This window comes from Poecilia reticulata, chromosome 18 (genome assembly GCF_904066995.2).
Source record: "Poecilia reticulata chromosome 18, P_reticulata-male-v2, whole genome shotgun sequence".
In the NCBI taxonomy this organism is placed as follows: Eukaryota; Metazoa; Chordata; class Actinopteri; order Cyprinodontiformes; family Poeciliidae; genus Poecilia; species Poecilia reticulata.
Window position 1 is genome coordinate 26,756,666 of NC_088847.1, and position 20,802 is coordinate 26,777,467.

The 20,802-nt window shown below is 40.7% G+C and overlaps 1 protein-coding gene across 2 annotated transcripts in view; it reads left to right on the forward strand.

Moving 5' to 3' along the window:
- npy2rl (neuropeptide Y receptor Y2, like) overlaps window positions 1–20,073 on the forward strand; it is a 65,521-nt gene extending 45,448 nt beyond the window's left edge. For both annotated transcript variants that reach the window (XM_017303438.2, XM_017303437.2), the window contains 3 exons: window positions 4,826–4,991; window positions 13,929–14,082; window positions 15,282–20,073. In XM_017303438.2, the coding sequence (XP_017158927.1) occupies window positions 4,826–4,991; window positions 13,929–14,082; window positions 15,282–15,857 (896 nt within the window). In that variant the 3' untranslated portion in view covers window positions 15,858–20,073. The remainder of the gene's footprint in view (window positions 1–4,825; window positions 4,992–13,928; window positions 14,083–15,281) is intronic.
- Window positions 20,074–20,802: the final 729 nt, after the last annotated feature.

Below are 20,802 nucleotides of genomic sequence, written 5' to 3' on the forward strand. Positions count from 1 at the left end.
TGAAGAGTGTGGACTATAGAAACACTGACGGAGTGTTAATTTAACTCTGTGGGAGTTAACAACATAATCCCCAGTGTTAATTTAACTCTGTGGGAGTTAACAACATAATTCCCAGTGTTAATTTAACTCTGTGGGAGTTAACAACATAATTCCCAGTGTTAATTTAACTCTGTGGGAGTTAACAACATAATTCCCAGTGTTAATTTAACTCTGATGAGTGTGGACTATAGAAACACTGACGGAGTGTTAATATCAACTCTGTGGGAGTTAACAACATAATTCCCAGTGTTAATTTAACTCTAACAACATAATTCCCAGTGTTAATTTAACTCTGATGAGTGTGGACTATAGAAACACTGACGGAGTGTTAATATCAACTCTGTGGGAGTTAACAACATAATTCCCAGTGTTAATTTAACTCCCACAGAGTTGATATTAACACTCTTTCAGTGTTAATATAGTCCACACTCTTCAGAGTTAAATTAACTCTGGGCTTTTTGCTGTGTAAATTTAAAGTGTATTTCCTCATAAGGTGTTTGTGTTATTAGGCAGATTTTTCCTCCTCTTCCTGGTTTGTCTTTTCTACTTTCTCGGTTTCTCTCCTCCTGCTGTTTCCATCAGCCTTCGCCTCGAGGCGCCGCATTAAAACCAGGAGAAGCCGAACTGCAGCCGACTCGCTGCAGAGCTCCGGTTCTGGTCTAATCCACCCCGACAGAATGCGCTTATTGAAAACGTAGTCATCTAAAGTCCTTGTGTTCTGCAGGGTTTGACCCGACCCGCCTTGTGGAGAAGCGGTTTCACTGGACCTTCTGAACCGCAGATTTAATGTCTGGTCAGAGGGAAAGTCCAGCTGCAGCTGCTGGTACTGATGGGAGAGAGAGAGAGACGAGTCTGGACTGCAGCATCTGTTTCTGTTCGTTTGAGCCTGTAAATGCTGGACTGACTCTGGGCCAGACGTCGTGTGTTTTCAGGTTACAGTAACATGTTGATGACAGACTGACAGACAGACACAGTTACAACCACATATTTGCATTTCTCTCATGTTCTGCACGTCAGTTCCTCTCTGCTCTGGTTCTTTGTCTTTGTTTTGCCAAATGCATTTTAAATCAGATGTTTGCTTACGCTGCATAAAAACATGCACAAGCTTTTTTTTAAATATCTGACTAAAACATATCCTGCCTGTCTGCTGGGGTCATCAAAATTATTATTTTTGTGGAATTTATTCAATTTATTCTTTTAAAAATTTATTGTTTGGAAATTTACTTGACATTTACAAATTTCTCTTAAGTTCTGCAGTTTGTATTTATCTCATTATTATCTGGAACTTCCTCTCGGATTGTGACTCGGTTTCAATGTTTTTTGTATCTTTCATATCAATTTTGGTTACATAATTACATAGATTCTTTTCTTTTTTACATACAAACCCTGACTGGTGTTCATATTTTTCATAAACAGAAATGGAAGCAGGTTAATTCTTGCTTCAGAAATCGATCTGATTGGACGTTTTTAAAAACGTTGTGCTGACAGGAGCTGTTGGCCAATCAGTGAAGCCGTTAGAGCCTAAAATGTAGCAGCTCACATCTTTAAAAACGTCCCATGAATGAACACTTTGCACCAATCTGATGGTTTAATAACCCAAAAAGCAGATAAATAAAACGATATCTGTGTTGCTTTCAAATGTAAATGTTATTTTGTCGATTATATGGTTTTTGATTAAAATACGATCAATTGCAATGAATTAATTACAGATCGTCCGTCATTACACAGTCCAGTCTCACTGTGTCCAACCCTGGGACGAAGACACGGAGACGAGCGTTCAGCTGTTGTCTCCATAGCAACACTGATTCAGACTCGTTCAGGTCCAGCTGCAGCTGAACCCAAATGAGTTTTTGTCTTGTTCGCTTCGTCTTCCAGCTAATCGTTTTGCTTCCCAGCACTGGGATTATTTTAAAACATATCCAAGAGGATTAATTTCATAAGAACAGCGTGTGGACCGGACCGCTGGACCGGGTCGCACTCAGTTACAGGAACTGAGGTAAATCTGAAGTCGTGGTCTGATTGTTGGTTTGGGCTGCAGATGATGTTTGGCGTCCTGGCGGCTCCAGAGGTCATGTGACCTGCTGTCTCTGGGCAGATGGTGTCACGGTTCCCCAGCCGAGTCGGGCTGGACTCTGAGGCCCGGTTCTGCCTCTGCGCGTCCTCAGCTGACTCAACAATAATCTCTGGATCGTGACATAAGAGCAGGCCTGAAGGAGCGTCGTGATAAATGAAGATCAGGGGGGAAATAATTTGGGATTTAACAGACAAATTAAACCTGATGGGGAATAAAAACACAGCAGCTGTTTTAACTTTGCCTGTTTGGAGATAACAGGAAGCTGCTTTGTTTTGTTTTGTGTTGGTTTGGGTCCATTTCAGTTTCATTCCTGTTCAAACTTTTAAAGCTACTATATTTGCATTAAAATGAAAAATGTTGCGTCATCCGACTCACATCTGCAGCTTCTTTCTCTTCATGGAGGCTCATGAATCTTTAACCAGCGTCTCTATTTATCTAAAAAAAACAAACGATTCTGCGTCTCGGATTGAAAAACAATTCGTTTGGCTTGTTGAGCTGTGTTGGCCTCCTCCTCCGTCTCATTTGTTTGCGTAACGATCAGACATTCATCGTCGCCCAGCTGAAACGATTAATTACCCGTCATGAAGGAAAGATGCAAACCCCAGAGAGGAGGATTGATGCGCAGCGACTTCTGCTGCTCATTCAGAAAACATTAACTGGAGGATGAGAGACGTTTCTAATGACGGCAAGATGAACCACTTCAGAGCAGAATGTCTGATTGTGCTTTGTAAACTATTTAGATATCTGATCCTTAGACTAATGGCTGCCAGGCCTGTTTGTCCACTGAGCTTTGCTCGGCGAGCTGCAGCAACCAGCAGAGGACAAATCCATGAAGGCAGCCAGAGGGCAATAAAGATACTTTTAAACTATTTGAAATCCATCATCCTGTAATTCCCACGTAGAAAACATTTCTGACAGCCGTCCAGACTGCGGCAGGAATCCTAAAAGTTAAAGTTCATGACAACAGAAACATTCTGAACCAGTATTGGGAGCATTAACGGAGAAAGTAACATGCATACTAGTTTTGTCCTGCTTCAGTTTTACTTCTGATATGGCTGATCTTAAAGCAGGGGTCCCCAAGCTACGGCCCGCCGCCACATTTGGTCCGGCCCCCTGAACAATACCAGAGAGCATTCAGATTTTTTTTCATATATTGTATTTTCCAGTTTATATGTGGATTTTTCTTCAACCACCAGGGGGCTCTTTAGCAGGAAGTGTGTCCTGTAAACTGAGGGCGTTTTGTTTTGCATGGCGCATTGCTGCCATCTGTTGGACTTTTAGGGAACTGCTTGACTTTTATGTTATTTAATCAGTGCGGTTGTTTGCTAGCGGTAGAGCAGATGAACACGTGTTTGTTATGAACACCGCATTCCAGGTTTCCCTCAATGGAAGATATACCAGTCAGTCCCAGTGACCGTTTCACTAACGGTTTTTGCCCATGTGCTTTCTGGGTAAAAATCAATGGAGAAACGCCCCCCCCTCCCCCCTGAACAGTTTCAACTTTAACGCCCCCTCTTGCCCCCGTCAACAATTTCCGGCAGCGCAGGTGATAAACGTGTAACACTTGTTCTGTTACAAACTGACTCCGCCCCCCACCAGAGAAGGGAAAAGTTATGTGGCCCTCACAGGAAAAGGTTTGGGGACCCCTGTCTTAAAACTACCCGTCACCAACAGTAGAGGTGTTTGGATAAGAGGCACAGCAGCAGATCGTTTCTGCTTCTCCAGCTGCTCCTGGTTTCATCACTGGAGCAGCAGCGTTCTCTGATTGGTTCATTATTTTATTTTGTTGGTTGATAGATTCCATCTTTGGACATTTGCTCTCTCTGGTTTTGGATGCCGTGGAGCTGGAAGGGTTTTTTTCCTCTTAACATTTTTTACTTTTGGATGGTTGTTGTGATGTGTAACCGTGGCAACAGGGCATTGTTATTTACAACCGGGAGCAGCTAGTTAGGTTCTCCACAACTTGGATAGTACCCAAACTACAGCCCTGGATCTCAGAGGAGTAAAAACGAGGCTTCAGCAGCAAAACAGAACATTTCCTCTACCTTCCAGCCATTTGGCCAGGAGGAGATTTAAAGAGGAGCAGCAAAAGCAAATGAGGTGGATTAGCAGAGCTTGAGAGCAAATGATGGTGTCATCCAGGAACATGATCTCTGCTGCCTGGATGTTGAGCTGTTAACATGTCAAGAGCCAGAGACTGTCGCACAGCAAGTCTTCAGTCAGAGGCTACTTCAGAATCACTGCAGGACTGACTGCTACTGGAGAGTTTTCCTGCATCGACTGGAGGAAGATACTTGGATGATATCAGATATTTTTCAGCCTAAAATATGTCAGAATTGAATTTTCTGACTAGAAACTTCGGTGTTATCCAAATCTAATGAAATGTAATCTTTTCTTCTGATTATTTGAGCTGCGTTAACACCAGAACCGACCCGTTGAGCCAGCAGTACGACACCTGGAGGAGTGATGATCTGAGCTGGTCCAGCAGCAGCGAACTCCTCTGATGCTCTGCACAGTTAAATATGAGTCCGTTTACCAAACCGGGCCAACAGAACTATGATCACAGCAGCAGATCCACAACAGACTCACTGAAAGAGAAAAGAATCCAGATGCCATGTTGACCTAGTCAAAGTCCGGATCCTGTGGTTCTGTGGTGTTTTTGTGACTGAACTGTCCCCTCAGTAACTGGACCTGTGTGTTCTGGTTCTGCAGCCGACCTGCTGGTCAACACGCTGTGCCTGCCCTTCACGCTGGTCTACACGCTGCAGGGCGAGTGGAAGTTCGGCAGCACGCTCTGCTTCCTGCTGCCCTACGCCCAGGTCCTCGCCGTGCACGTCTCCACGGTGACGCTCAACGTCATCGCCCTGGACCGCCACAGGTGGGTGGAGCTTAAAGCATCAGTCTGTCAGATGTCGTCGTCTGCTTTGGTTTTAAAATGATTCATTAAAGCTTTTAATTCAGACCTAAAAAAAAAACTCTAAAGGTTCAATAAACCTGTTCATTGGTTTTAGATAAATTATCTTTTAAAAAGTGAATTCTTCATCGTCTCTCAGAACAGATGATTGGATTAAAATCCACTTTTTGAAAATTCCTTCCGTCTTTTGTAGAAAAAAACAATAAAAAAATTGTTTTTTTAAATCTAGAAAATTATATTGAAATCGGATCTGATATGAAACACATTTATTTTCAGGATTTTACTCTTAACACTAATTTTATTTAAGTAATTTTTGATTTTAAAAATAGAGGTGAAACATAAATATTTTTGAATTTCGTCGTTTTTCCTGGTTGTCGTCTGGATTCCTTCGTCTGATTGGCTGATCTCTGGTCACAGTAATAAATTATTCAGAACAGCAGGAAACCTGGAAACATATTTTATTCTTTTTTTTGACTTAAAATTCTGAACGTCGTCTGATTTCTATAATTTAAATCTGTTCCACGTTATGGAGGATTTCGACCTGCCGGACATGTGGAGCTGCAGGCTACATGATTTGCATCCAGAATTAAATTTTAATCCTGGAAACGGCGAAGGATTAAACTTTAAACACTGTTATATTACATTTAGTCCATTGAGATTCTCCGGAGGGCCTCAGCCGTGTCATGATGAGTTTTCTTCTCTTCTATCTGGTCGGGACAAATCCCTGGTGCTCCTGTTTCAGGCCTTACTTACATTTTTATGAGATATATGCATATTATTCTTTGTGTTGTTTTTTTTTCACATATTTCTTCTTTTCATCTCTGCTTTCACCTCATTTGATTTGCTAGTTTTAATTTTCTCTATGTCCCTGCTGTGATTCCAGTTTATTTTGAACATAACCACAAATAAAAGTTTTATTTATAAGCATGTAGACTGAGAAAATGGAAAATTTAGATATTGGCAGAGATTCAACCAGTAGATGAAAATCATATTAGATGTAATCTGAAGTTTACTGAAATTAGGTTTTATAACATCATATTTTGTTGAATTAATGTGTTAAATGCTCTTTAATTCCTTCAGGTTTTCGCAGTTTTCAGTTCTGCTCAGTAAAAGTGGCGTTTCTGAAGGTTTTAGTCTCACATCCATTATGTTTCTTATGTTTTTTTTTTGTTTTTAAATCTCCATCCACAGTTAAAACCAGATTTACATGCATTGATTTAAAACACAAGTTCTTGCTTTTCTAGGAAACGATGAGAATTAACAAAACTATTTGTATTCCGAGTAACTTGAGACGTATTTTTGTTTTATATTTTACTTTCTTCATTTGGAAGAATTGCCTTTTAAGTGGCATAATGGGTAAAAAAAAATACATAATTTAACTTAATTAAGTTGGTTTGGCATTTTTACCACAAAGCTATTGAGTTCTGTTTTATTGGACTGAGATCAGGAAAATAAAAACATCCTAGTTATATTTAATTTGAGCCTGTATTTAGTGTTGCTGCTTGTTTGGAAGCTGAATAAATTGGATTCGGTTTAGTTGCTGGGACTTTGTTTCCTGCCAGCGATGCTGCAGAAAATTCACCAGTTAGCCAAGAAACGCTTCAGGAAAAATAAATCAAAACATATTTTAAATGATTTAAATCAGTTCCCTGCTGTCTAAAAATGAAGCTTTTCTCTTGTGTGACCATATGCTGCCGACGTCCAGCACCTGCTCTACCAGCCCGAATCGTTTCTGTTCAAACCTTTTCCAGCTCCGGAGGCCAGAGGAAACTTTTAATCTCACCTTTGCACAGGTTAAACTCTGGCCACTGCTCAGGTGTTGTCGCGCGTTTGTGCTTCAGCTTTGGCACCACAGGGAGCGGCGCTAGCTTTTAATCCTCAGCTAACAGATGGCTGCCAGAAGACCGCAGACGTGCACTTGGCTGGCGAACGGAGCATTCACCGAATATAAATAAAAAGAAAGAGGAAAAAGAGACGATTACGACTCCGGGTGTTAATCTTTACTGCTCACTGGAGGCAACAGCTAAAAATCAGGACAACAAAGTCAGTTTGTCTTTGTTTCACCTCCAGACACGTTTACTGCAGTGGCTTTGATTTTGTTGCCTTTAGATCCAGTCCAACAGTTTAATGATTTAATGACTTTGGAAATTCTTGAGCATTTTCACAGAATAAGACTTTGTCACCTCAGATTAAAAGACTTTCTGATGGCAGAAAGAGTTTGAATTGGTCCAGTTGGGCTGTTAATCAGGCAGATTAGACGAGTTTTCTCAGTCAGGCGGTTAATCGGCCGTCAGAGGGAGGAGCTGCCATGTTGGCTCCAGTTCACCTGCTGCACTTTCTCACTCGCCTCACTCCGGGGTGACGGATTAACCAGGGTGGATGTTGGATTTCTTCCCAATTTACCGACACAGAAAACTCAAAACTGGGACAAAGAAGAAATGTTTTGTTTTCTCACCTTGTGGGATTTTAAGTGACTGTGTCAGCAGGTGGTTCTCAGTAATATGACGAAGAGGCTGATTGAGTGAAATGACCTGAAATATCGTTGGGGATCTTTTACTTAAATGTATCTGCTTGACATTAGTTTGTCAAAATGAAGTTTATTAAAGAAAAGGTGAGGACATACTTAAAAAAAATGTCCCTGTTATTTGACAGTTCAGGTCGTTGTCGTGAACCATAACCATGACAACGACGGTTCAGGTCGTTGTCATGGTTATGGTTCAGGTCGTTGTCGTGGTTACCGTTCAGGTCGTTGTCGTTACGGTTCAGGTCGTTGTCGTGGTTACGGATCAGGTCGTTCTCATGGTTGCGGTTCAGGTCGTTCTCATGGTTACGGTTCAGGTCGTTGTCGTGGTTACGGTTCAGGTCGTTCTCATGGTTGCGGTTCAGGTCATTCTCATGGTTACGGTTCAGGTCGTTGTCGTGGTTACCATTCAGGTTGTTGTCGTCGTTACCGTTCAGGTCGTTGTCGTGGTAACGGTTCAGGTCGTTCTCACGGTTGCGGTTCAGGTTGTTATCATGGTTACGGTTCAGGTCGTTGTCGTGGTTACGGTTCAGGTCGTTGTCGTGGTTACCATTCAGGTCGTTGTCATGGTTACGGTTCAGGTCGTTGTCGTGGTTACCATTCAGGTCGTTGTCGTGGTTACCGTTCAGGTCGTTGTCGTGGTTACGGTTCAGGTTGTTGTCGTGGTTACGGTTCAGGTCGTTGTCGTGGTTACCGTTCAGGTCATTCTCGTGGTTAAGGTTCAGGTCGTTCTCATGGTTGCGATTCAGGTCGTTGTCATGGTTACCGTTCAGGTCGTTCTCATAGTTACCGTTCAGGTCGTTCTCATGGTTCCGGTTCAGGTCGTTGTCATGGTTGCGATTCAGGTCGTTGTCGTGGTTACAGTTCAGGTCGTTGTCGTGGTTACCGTTCAGGTCGTTGTCGTGGTTACCGTTCAGGTCGTTGTCGTGGTTACGGTTCAGGTTGTTGTCGTGGTTACGGTTCAGGTCGTTGTCGTGGTTACCGTTCAGGTCGTTCTCGTGGTTAAGGTTCAGGTCGTTCTCATGGTTGCGATTCAGGTCGTTGTCATGGTTACCGTTCAGGTCGTTCTCATAGTTACCGTTCAGGTCGTTCTCATGGTTACGGTTCAGGTCGTTGTCATGGTTGCGATTCAGGTCGTTGTCGTGGTTACAGTTCAGGTCGTTGTCGTGGTTACCGTTCAGGTCGTTCTCGTGGTTACGATTCAGGTCGTTCTCATGGTTGCGATTCAGGTCGTTGTCATGGTTACCGTTCAGGTCGTTCTCATAGTTACCGTTCAGGTCGTTCTCATGGTTCCGGTTCAGGTCGTTGTCATGGTTGCGGTTCAGGTCGTTCTCATGATTGCGGTTCAGGTCGTTGTCGTGGTTACGGTTGAGGTCGTTTTCGTGGTTACGGTTCAGGTCGTTGTCGTGGTTACCGTTCAGATCGTTCTCATGGTTACGGTTCAGGTTGTTCTCATGGTTCCGGTTCAGGTCGTTGTCGTGGTTACCGTTCAGGTCGTTCTCATGGTTACGGTTCAGGTCGTTGTCATGGTTACCGTTCAGGTCGTTCTCATGGTTACGGTTCAGGTCGTTGTCATGGTTGCGGTTCAGGTCGTTCTCATGGTTGCGGTTCAGGTCGTTGTCATGGTTACCGTTCAGGTCGTTCTCATGGTTACGGTTCAGGTCGTTCTCATGGTTGCGGTTCAGGTCGTTCTCATGGTTGCGGTTCAGGTCGTTGTCGTGATTGCGGTTCAGGTCGTTGTCGTGGTTACCGTTCAGGTCGTTCTCATGGTTACGGTTCAGGTCGTTGTCATGGTTGCGGTTCAGGTCGTTCTCATGGTTACGGTTCAGGTCGTTCTCATGGTTGCGGTTCAGGTCGTTCTCATGGTTGCGGTTCAGGTCGTTGTCGTGGTTACCGTTCAGGTCGTTGTCCTGGTGTATTGAGACCCGGCCAGTCTTGATCTTTTCCAGTTGTTAACATGTTTTTCTTCCAGGATTGTTCTTTAATTTATAACTTATATAAAAAAAACCTAACTGTTAATCCAAGCAGGCATCAAATCACTGAAATGCGTCCCAATCGTCTTCAGTGGCGGATTTCCCATTCCTGGATTTCCTGTTGGTTTTCCATTACATTTCATGGAGTCACGATTCCAGCTCTGAGTGGAATTGAGTTGCATTAAAGTCCTTCATTAGCTCTTCGCCTGCACCTCTTCATCCGCTCTTCATGTATGCTTCAGAGTCATTCATTCCTAACGAGTCTGCAGCTGGAATCACAACATCAGCTCAGATCTGCAGCTCTGGCTCAATATAATGATATAGCAATATTTTTATCATAGTCGAGCTTCATTAGTTTTCCCAAATTGGCGATAATTGGAGAGTAATTTATAGTCAGCAGGAAGGATGACGATCTGAGCTCACCTGGAAGGGGTTTTGGCTGAATGAGGAAAAATGTTACATTTAGAGGTTAAAGTTCGTATTTTTCCTTAGAATATCCTTGGAGAACCTTGTTATAGATGTGACTGTTACTGTTGGGGGTCATATAAAGTACCTTCTAACCAGACTAATCATCTTTTGGCAAAATTAAAGTTTCAATGCGTCACAAAAAGCTGATTAACTGACTGAACACTAAGTTTCCCCCAAAAACACTGCAACTCCAACTGGACTCCTCCTCTAAAATTGGGTTGAGAACCATTGTCTTGCTAGAAACTCTGTGATCAGCGATCAATAATTGATTTCCTCAGGTGTCTTTAACCTCCTTTATGTGCTGAATGAAAGTCTGTAAAGACATTAAAATTCACATGTTTAACCCTACCGGGCCGAAGCCCGCTGTGGAGCGGGGAACCACGTGACACATTTATAAGGCTTCGTAATAACACAGACGGCATACCGAGTGTTCATTTCACCTCTGGTCGACAGCACGGACTTCAAACTTTATAAAAGTGGTGTTTTTATATTGCTTTTGTGGTTATTTACTTGAAAATAAAGCCAGGAATATGATCGATTATTTCCGCCTTACTGTGTGGGGGTCTAACTGTACCACATTTCGACACAACCAATGAAAATGTGTTGACGGTCTGTTGCTAGGTAGAACGGAGACCCGTGGGGACAAATGAGAGGGGGGGGGATTTGGATACGGCAAGAGACTAGGGAGAATTGATGCTGAGGATTTTACTAAGAGTGTTTCGATATGTTTTTTATACAGTAAGTATGTTATTTAGAGTTTGTGGTGTGTGTAGTGTTAGTAGTAGTTTTGCTAGCGATCGCTGCATGGCTTCGTAGCGAGCGCTGACGCACTGAGAAGAGAGAGACTGCGCGCCGGGATGGCCATGTAGACCTGGGCCTACAAGGGTTAACCACCACATATTTCTTCCACTCAAGAATGATTTTGATAGGACTTACCAGGGCCGTGCAGAGGCCATAAAGGGGCAGGTGCTCGACAACAAAAAGGGCCCATCAAACCTCATTCTAGGACAGAATATTAAAGCCTCTCAGCTTTCAGAGTTTAATAAACAATAATTAAATAAATTACAAAAATGTGACATATACAATCAAAGCTAACGAACATCTCTATATAGAGCATAACACTATGAATATGTAAGATATTTTATTTGTAATTTCTTTCTGCAGGTTTATTTTGTTATAGGAAAGTTTTGCAATATTCAAATTTAGCAACATATGTAAATCAGAGCTGGACCACCAGACATATTTAGTCTTTACATAATTACACTATTAAAATATAAACTAGGGCTCAATGCAACCTTTTAGTGACTGTAATCTATAACAGATCTGCCTGTTTGCTGCAGTGGAGATGAAGACGGTTCATTCAGGGAAGCAGAGCTGCAGCAAACTTTAACTGGAACTGCAGAAAAACAAACACAAAAGCAAAAATTGAATTGTTGATGTCGCCATGAGAAAAGCTACTGAGTTTTGCTTTAAAAAAAAACTTTTTTGAACATTTAAATCACATTCGTCTCATGAAGTGAATTTTTTTTTTTGCAAAACAAACTTATTTGCGCTTGTCAGAAATCTTTTCTTGCTGTTCTAAGTTTTTGCTTGTGATTCTCACATGAGTCGTGGGCAAAAGATTTCTGATGTGTGCAAATAAAAGTTTATGTTTGGCAAATAACGTTTTAAGTTCACAAGACAAAAATTTGTTATATAAAAAAAAGTTTTTTAAACAAAACGATTTGTTTTTTAAAAAAGGAATCATTACAATTCCAAAAGTTTTTATTACAATTTTATTTTACGTAACTGAGGTTAGATTTTTTTTTTCCCCCATTGAATAATTGGGGAAAAATTTTAACTTTATACTCTGCGAACCTAAACTGGAGGTTTTTCCCTTTAATTAATTACACACTTTATATCTATCATGGTAATTCAGGGTGAGTTATTTTTATTTAAGTTTTATTCTCCTTCAAGATACATTTACCTAACGCTGGAATAAATGAAATGTACATTATGCAGCAAAGGAAATTAGAAGATTGGACATATATCCATTATGGAGATGATCGGTTTTGGACAGGCGATGTGCCCTTATTGCATAATAAATACTAAAGAATGACTGATATCATTAACGATACAGGGAAGAAGCTTTTAGTTATCTAGCTTTGCTAGCAAAGTCGTTAGCTAGCAGCTAGCTAATAGCACAACAACAACAGCCTATTTTTATCATAATGTCTGTATGATAAAAATAGTGAATCGATAGATAAGATCAGTTTCTCCTCACCTGACTGTCTCCTCCCCTCAGTAGTTCTTCAGAGAAAGGCAGACGCAGAGGCCTGTCAGTGTCTGTTGTATTTCATTACCTCTCTGTTTAAACCGCGACTCCGAGCTGAAGCAGAAACGATACTTCAACGTTTTCCGTCAAGTAGCAAGTTACTCCACTTTATTCACCAAAAACGTTTTTTTTTAATTCACCAAAAACTGTTTTGTAATCTGGAAGGTGACCAGAGGGCTTATTATGTTATACAAAAAAGAAACAAAAAAGCAAAGAATTTTAGCACATGTTTTTATGTATCAGAAGAGGCTTAGGAAATAATAATGATAATAAAAAAAGACCAAAAGGGCACTCAGCAGCTGGAGTCTCTGCTTCTTCTGGAACAGCCTTGATGATGGTCCGCGGGCGCCCCCTAGTGGTCCACAGGGTAAACGACCATTTATTTGCCGTGACGTCAGCTCAAAGCGCGATGCTACAGCTAGCTTACCAAAGGATTGTGTTTAATAATTATAATGGACAAATGGCTGAAACAAGAGTCACTCAAAATTAAAACTGAAGACACCGGTGGAAAGAAAACAACGGCAGAACTATTTATATGATCAGAGGAAGCTGAGTCAGACCTGCTGCACTGAAACTAGCCTCAGCTGTTCTGTTTTTTTTAGGAGTTTGCTCGCTAATGATGCTCTGCTCGCACGTCAAAAGCTGCTGTTATTAAAAATTATTTGATTGGCAAATAAATACCTTAGGTAAACACAATTGATAGAAATGGGTGGATAGTTTTTATATGTAATAGTTCAGAAGAGGATTTTTATTTCTGCCAAATCAAGTCAAGTCTATATATCGACGACGACACGGCCAAATTTGCAGTACCGTAATTCCGCCACACGTAGCGCTATCTGAAAAAAAATCCAACGGTTTCTGAAAGGGGAGACGTTGCACTTTCCAGCCAATATCGGGTTATTACGGTAATTTCAATCCGGGGGCACTCGTTTAATACGGAAAATTGCAAAAATAACATTCTGGATATTGAAAGTTTAGGTTGTTATGGATACATGGGTAAATATATAATCTCACAGGACATTTAAAGAACTACTTACAATTAAAATAAGGAAGAAATATATAGGCAGACTTTTGAAACTTGGGCATAAAAGGGTTAATTGTGTTTCTAAATTACAAGTAGCCCTAAAATGTGATTAATGCACACAAACCTTGGAAATAAAGTACAAGTTATTTTTTGTTTCCACGTACTTGACATCATTTGAAATCTTAGAATCCATATTTTTAATTTGACGTTATGTGGTTCTGAGTGTTTGTTGAAAGGGTTTAGATTGTGGAACATGGTGAAAGCTGATGTTCTGTCATTTGGATCTTCTGGTCTTTGTTGTGCTTTCAATAAAAGCACACAGTGAGTTGTGCAGCTGTTCCTTTGCTCTGCTCTGGATTATAAAACCGCTGGGATGCATTATAAATAACTAGCTGCTCCCACAGAGACATCAGCCTGAATAATCCATACGGCTTTTGTTGCTGCTCTCCCGGCGCGGCTGGAGGTTAAGTGGCAGGGCGGAGCACTTTCCTGCTGCTTGTTCATGAAATCCCTATCAGCTGCAGCATCCATTATTAATCTGAGGCCATCATTAGTGTCAGTGTGTGTCTTACAAGCTGGACTGTGTGTGTGTGTGTTTCAGGTGCATCGTGTACCACCTGGAGACCAGGATGAGGAAGGATGTGTGCTTCGGGGTGATAGCGCTGACCTGGGTGCTGAGCGCCGTGCTGGCCAGCCCCATGGCCATCTTCAGAGAGTACGGCTCGTTTGTGCTGGACCCGGGCCACACCTTACAGGTACGGTCAGCTCAGAGGGCAGAAAAGACTCGAGCTCTGAGTAACTGATCAAATCGTTTAATATTTAAAATGTACACAATCAGACAGACCAAAATATGAAGACATGTGGACATTTTATGAAAGTAATTCATGTAAGTAACAAAAAAATAACAAATTCAGGCAAATAAAATGTTTCCAAATCAGTTTCTATCAATAAAACACTTAAGAAGCTTTAACAAAAACTGCAGCTGTGTGTCTGTGTGGTGAGTTTTTGGTTAAAACATGTTTGTTCTTCAATCAGTGGGTAGAAAATCCAGTAATTTAACTCAAGTAAGAGAAGAAATACTTCGTAATAAAATGACTCAAGTAAAAGAAAAAGGTTCAGCGCATTAAAAATACTCCTAAAAGTAAATAATAAAAAGTTACTGAAGTAAATGTAACTAGTTACTACCCAACTTTGCCAGTGATTCCACACACACACACACACACACACACACACACACACACACACACACACACACACACACACACACACATGCTTAAGCAGCAAACATTTCCCCTCAAACCTGTGCTTTGATCCTGCTGCTCCTTCTCTTCCTCCGTTTCTCCCTTTCTGACTTTTCTCCTCCCAGTTTCTCCTCTCCTCCCAGCTGCTGCCTCCTTTACTCTCACTTTTATCTTTTTTACCACGGATTTCTGCACTTAACGTAATTCCTGCGTGAAAAGCTTCACTTTTTCACGTTTTCCTTTCATCTTCCTAAAAAGAATAACTGCTGTGTGTCACTTTCCTCATCAAAGTGTGAAATGTTGCAGCAGCTGTGCAGAGCAGCTAGATTAGGAATGAGAATCTTTTTCCTGAAACCTTTATTTCCTCCTGCCAAACAGACGGACATTCTTTGGTTTTCATCTACAGTTATCAACACTTTTTGAACGTCTTTTGTGCTTTTAATACTCAGTTATTTGTCAAAAATGTATCTGCTGGTTTTCCCTGAAACAAAGTGACAAAGATCAGGGAGACACGTCTGTCAGGCCTGGAAGGAACTTTAAAACTTTTCTCATTTTTTTATTATTGTTTACCACAAAAGTTCACCAAAGATTTAAAAAATCTAGAATGTCCAAATGATCTCAAATCAAGCGTTTTGCTTCTCCAGACTTTGCTCCAGATGTTTCGTGTTTATCTTTGAACCTTCTGGACTGAACGTGTGGTTCTGTTTCCTCAGTTCTGTCGGGAGAAGTGGCCCGGTAAAGGAACGGACGGAACGCTCTACAGCATCTCCATGCTGATCCTGCAGTACTTCCTGCCGCTGTCCATCATCTCCTTCGCCTACGCCCGCATCTGGTCCAAGCTGCGCGGCCACGTCAGCCCGGCGGAGAGCGGCGTCAACAGCAGCGCCAGCTCCGAGCGACACCGCCGCCGCCGCAAAACCACCAAGATGCTGGTGACCATGGTGGTGGTGTTCGCCGTCTGCTGGCTGCCCATCCACGCCTTCCAGCTGGCCACCGACATCGACAGCTCCGTGCTGGACATGCGCGACTACCGCCTGCTCTACACCATCTTCCACGTCATCGCCATGTGCTCCACCTTCGCCAACCCGCTGCTGTACGGCTGGATGAACCGCAACTACCGCGCCGCCTTCCTCGCCGTCTTCAAGTGTCGCAGGGACCGCGGGCGGGGCGGCCGGCTGGACAGCATCCACCCCGTCGGCGGAGGGGCGGCCGGCGCGGCGAGGGCCAAGAAGATCGTCCTGGAGACGCAGGACCCGGTCTCCACGCACCTGAACGCCACCGACGTGTGACGACCGCTCGCTGGAACGGACGGAGATGATGGAGGGAGTTTGTCAAGCCGGGGAGGACGAGGGAGTGATGGAGGACTCAGAGTTGTGGAACAATTGAAGCGGCGTGACGTCGACGTGATGGAGAACTCCCAAACGACGAGGAGGGGGAGGAAGAGGAGGAAGAGGAGGAGGCGTCCTCTGGGGCGTCGGTTCAAGTCAAATTCATCTCCATCAGACAAGTTCATGAGTGAATCAGTTCAGCTTGGTGATGCATTCTGGGAACAGGGCTGAACTCTGCATGTGAAGCATTCATTTAACCTGGAGTGGCTTATTAAAGTCAGGCTGCTTCCCGAAACTCAGCCTCTGCGTTTGACACGTGGAAGCTGGACAAATTTAGACGGATCACGTTGAGAGGGAAGGTTTTGTTTTCTAGACGGAGGAGGAGAAACAAAAGGTTTGTGTTTTACATCAGCTGAGCTGGAAACGATCCCTGCTTTCCGCCAACACATGAATGTCCAACCAGACTGTCTGTCGCTTTACGTGGCTGATCCAGTCGCAACTTTGTTATTTTTGATAAAACGTTTTGCTAATTTCTGCTGTAAATTTGTGATTCGGTCCGGCTTGTTGAAGAAACGTGAGCGCCGGAGGTTTTTTTTTAAATTATTTCCAGGTTTTCAAAAAGGTTTGTGCTTTTGGTGCAGAGCTGATTCATACGCATGGCTGACCGAGACGCAGGAAGCTGGATGAGGGACAGGAAGTGACCAGGCGTCTCTGATCCTTCACCATCACTTCTGTCCATTTTCAGTTATTTTTTCTACTTCCTGTTTTGATCCTGTTGGTGAGGCAGAGGAACAACAGTTTGCTTTTTTCCCCCGTTGCATCGATCAGCAACTCCTGATTTGCAACATTTCAAAATTACGTCGGATCAGTTTTCTATTTATTCCAAGAAAATATTAAAGTAGTGTAAGAAATCTTAAGATATTTTAGTTTTATTTTCATGTTGTAACAATTTCTTGCACTGAAAAGTCCCTTTAACAGAGAAGCTGGCCCGCAGCATCACACATCCTCCCCCCTGCTGAGCGGTGGGCATGAATACCAGTTAAATTTGCTTTTTGTTTCAAACCTGACGCGTTTTTTGAAAATATAAAAGTTTCTAACTTGGCAGAAATTAAACCCACAACTAAAATAAGTTACTTCATGAAATAATGGCACAAATATGTAAATAATTTCAGATACAGATATTTTTTGAAACACCATAAAGTATCAAAATAATAGCGAAAATATTTTTTTGGATCCAGGTTCTTGGCCATCATTATATCTACAAGCACAAATAAATTATTGCAAAAAAAAAAAAAAATTAAGATTAAATAAAAAAATAAAAGATTTAATATCAAGATAGATGATAATGTAAAATATGAACCTTCATTCGTTTGTTCAGACGAAACGTCAGGAGGATTTTAAACCTGAGTGAAGTTGGCCCCCCCACCTTCAAATCAGACAATATTGGTGACAAACGTTTGTGCTACGTTTGTGCAGCAACATTTTTTGTTTGTGCTGCTTTGGCTTTGAAGATATTAATGAAAGTGTAAAGGGCAAAAGGTCAACCAGCCCCTCAACTTTTATGAAATCAAACAAAATTAGTGTCAAACATTTGTGCTGGTTTGTGCAGCAAAATATTTTGATTGTGCCGCTATCGTTTTAAAGATATAAAGAAATGTTTCTAGAGGTCATCCGAGGTCAACCACCTCCCACCTCTTCACACCAGACAAAATGGGTGTCAATCAACTCGGCTACGTTGTGCTACGTTTGTGCAGCAAAAATTTTTGGTTTGTGCTGCTTTGGCTTTGAAGATATTAATGAAAGTGTAAAGGACAAAAGGTCAACCAGCCCCTCAACTTTTATGAAATCCAACTTTCTTTATATCTTTAAAATGATAGCGGCACAAACGAAAATTTTTGCTGCACAAACCAGCACAAACGTAGCCGAGTTGATTGACACCCATTTTGTCTGATTTGAAGAAGGTGAGGGGGCTGGCTGACCTTTGGATGACCTCTAGAAACATTTCTCTATATCTTTACAAACAAAAATGTTTGCAGCACAAACGTAGCACAAACGTTTGACACAAATTTTGTCTGATTTGAAGAAGGTGGGGGGGCCAACTTCACCCAGGTGGATTTTAATGGGTTTGAATCCAACCTGCTGTGTGACGATGATGATGATGATGATGATGATGATGATGATGATGATGATGATGATGATAATGATGATGATGATGTTTTCCTTAACGGCCTTCATCACTGCTGCACAGAAACGGCTCCCTGCCTGAGTTTTAATCTCTAAACGGCTCCAAATGTTAACAGACGGATTTAATTATGAGTTGAAACGTTAATGGCTTCATTCGTCATGAATGGATGAAACGGTAGAAACATGAAGGAGTGAAACTTCAGGAGATAAACTAATCAGAAACAGAAAAGTTCAGGTGACCCGAACGAAAGAGAGAAAATCTGATTTTCATTTTCACTCCTTTGAGTTTTAGACATTATTTTTATGGAAAGTAAAGAATCTTCTTGGCTGAAATAATTATATTGTACCACAAAGTGCTTTAGTTTAAAATTTACTTTAAAAAAATAATAGAACAATTTTCTGTTTTTGATTTAATAAAATAAAAAGTTTTTAAAATTTTTTGCTCATTTTTAGTTCCTTGAGCCTTTGATGTTATCTTTTTAATAATATATTGTTTTTATGGAATACTTTAAAGCACAATTTCACAGAAAACGGAGGAAACCCAGTGAATGACATGAATATTTACTATTAATATTATTAAAAATAATTTCAAAAGACTGCCAAAGCATTTACTTATATTATATGTAATGTTTAGATGATTTATTACTGCAAAAATGCAAAACAAATATTTCCCAGATATAAACTATCTTTAGAAAAAAAATCTAAAAATTTTGTCAACATTAATAGAAATAATTTGATTTTTTTTTGTTTCATCTATAATATTTGTCACCAAAATGTTAAATTAAAGTTAAAGAAAGAAGCAACTATAAGTTGGTGATATTGACTTAAAATTGCATCACGATATTTTGTAATATCATGATAATGATAAAACTATTTATTATGTATTTTTAGTGTTTTTAGTAACTGCATGGCTGTGACTGCATGACGGCAACCAACAAGTTTAAATAAAAGCATTTTAATCAGGCATCTTCAGGACACCAAACTGCATTTAACAGATTTATTGATATTTTCATCAGACAAATATTCTACTGGAAATAACAACCTTTTACTTTTATGATAATAGTAGAAGATACAATAAATACTCATCATTTAGTCATTTAGTGTTGAAACTAATCAGAAATTAAATTTTCTGACGAATGTTCACATTAGGATTATATGAAAAATCTGATTTGACAGAAATCTGAAAACCTTTTTTATTAAATACTGATAAAATGTTTAAACCTTGATGGTTAAATCTGGTTTAAAGTTTGCCTGTTGTGCCTGAAATCAGGAGAATTTGGCCAAAATCTTCTCTTTGTTTGAGGATTTACTGAAGTTAAGATAAAATCCTTTAATCCTTCTAACGAAAACTGTAAAACTGACCCGTCAAGCCAACCTGACGCAGGTTATTATGTCCATACTAACACGTTTAACTGCGTTTCTCTTCTTTCTCTTATGCTTTCTGGATGAAAACATTTACGGTGGCTCAGAAGGGTCAAGAAAACGCAAAAGCCGCAACAGAAGTGATGCTATAATAAAAGTTGTGCTTGTAAATTTAACTTGTTGTTTCACTGTGGCTTTTGCATTTTGTTGACTCTTCTGGGGCTCCGTAAATAATGCAGTACATTTAATTATTGTATTTTTTATTTCGTGTTGCTATAAATAAACATCCTCTCTTTTTTTCTTGTTCTTATAAAGGCTTATAAACCTTCTTTTGGATCGGCGTGAAGGACTGGAAGCCAAACTTTGATAATTTCTTTTTTATTCCTGTTTTGTTTTTAAAGTGAAACGTTTCATCTTGTCTCTGCAGATGTGAAATATTCTGAGGTTTGTGGCAGGATGACCACAGATGCTGCTTGACCTTCTACCAGACGTGAATGTAAACCTCTTTGTAACATGGCTGTGATGTTGTAGAGTTCATTATTGTAAAGTTGTGTGTAAATATGAACTGTGTGAGCGACTGTAATCAAGCACAACCTGTTGGCCAACAGCAGATGTACTATCGTCAAGCACAGCTTCGTCTCCTGGCTCTTTCTTGCTGCGTTTGGCTCTTTTATTCACATTTTCTGGAGTTATTGTAACTAAAGCTTTATTAATTTCACACCTTCCAAGACATAAAAATCACAAAATGCTTCGTAATAAGTTAATACAGCCACCCAAGATGCAACAATGCATGAAAAAACAAAAAGAAATATTAACAAAAAGTAGATTTATACCAGAGTCCACCAATCTGTCCAGTCTTTTTAAACCAGATCTGATTAAAATGTCCTGTTTTTATTTATCTTATAGTAGATTAAAACTTTCCTAAAATACTTTGTTTCATCATCCATGAGCCAAAATCATCAAAATTAAGACACAAAGGCTTGAAATATTAATAAATGAGTTTTGCTTTCTGAAAATAGTAAAAAAAAAAAAAAAAAATTATATTAATATGTTCAGTAGGACTGGAATTTTTAACATTAATTTTGACATTACAAAGACTTTAAAGCATTAAAAATTTTAATGTAATTAATTGCGTTTCTCCTACATACAAGACATCTGGAGGGAACCTTTGTATTTACGTGTTTCTGGTACACCGGTAAACCTGACGCACAAGTAACATCCACAAGCTGCGATGGACGACGGAGCAGCTTTTCTTGGCACACTGGGGGTTAATTTCTGCTTCCATCTGATTGGATGCTGGGAAAGGTTGTTGTGTTGAAGTTGTGCTAAAAGGAGTTAGCTCATCAGTGAAGCATCTCAA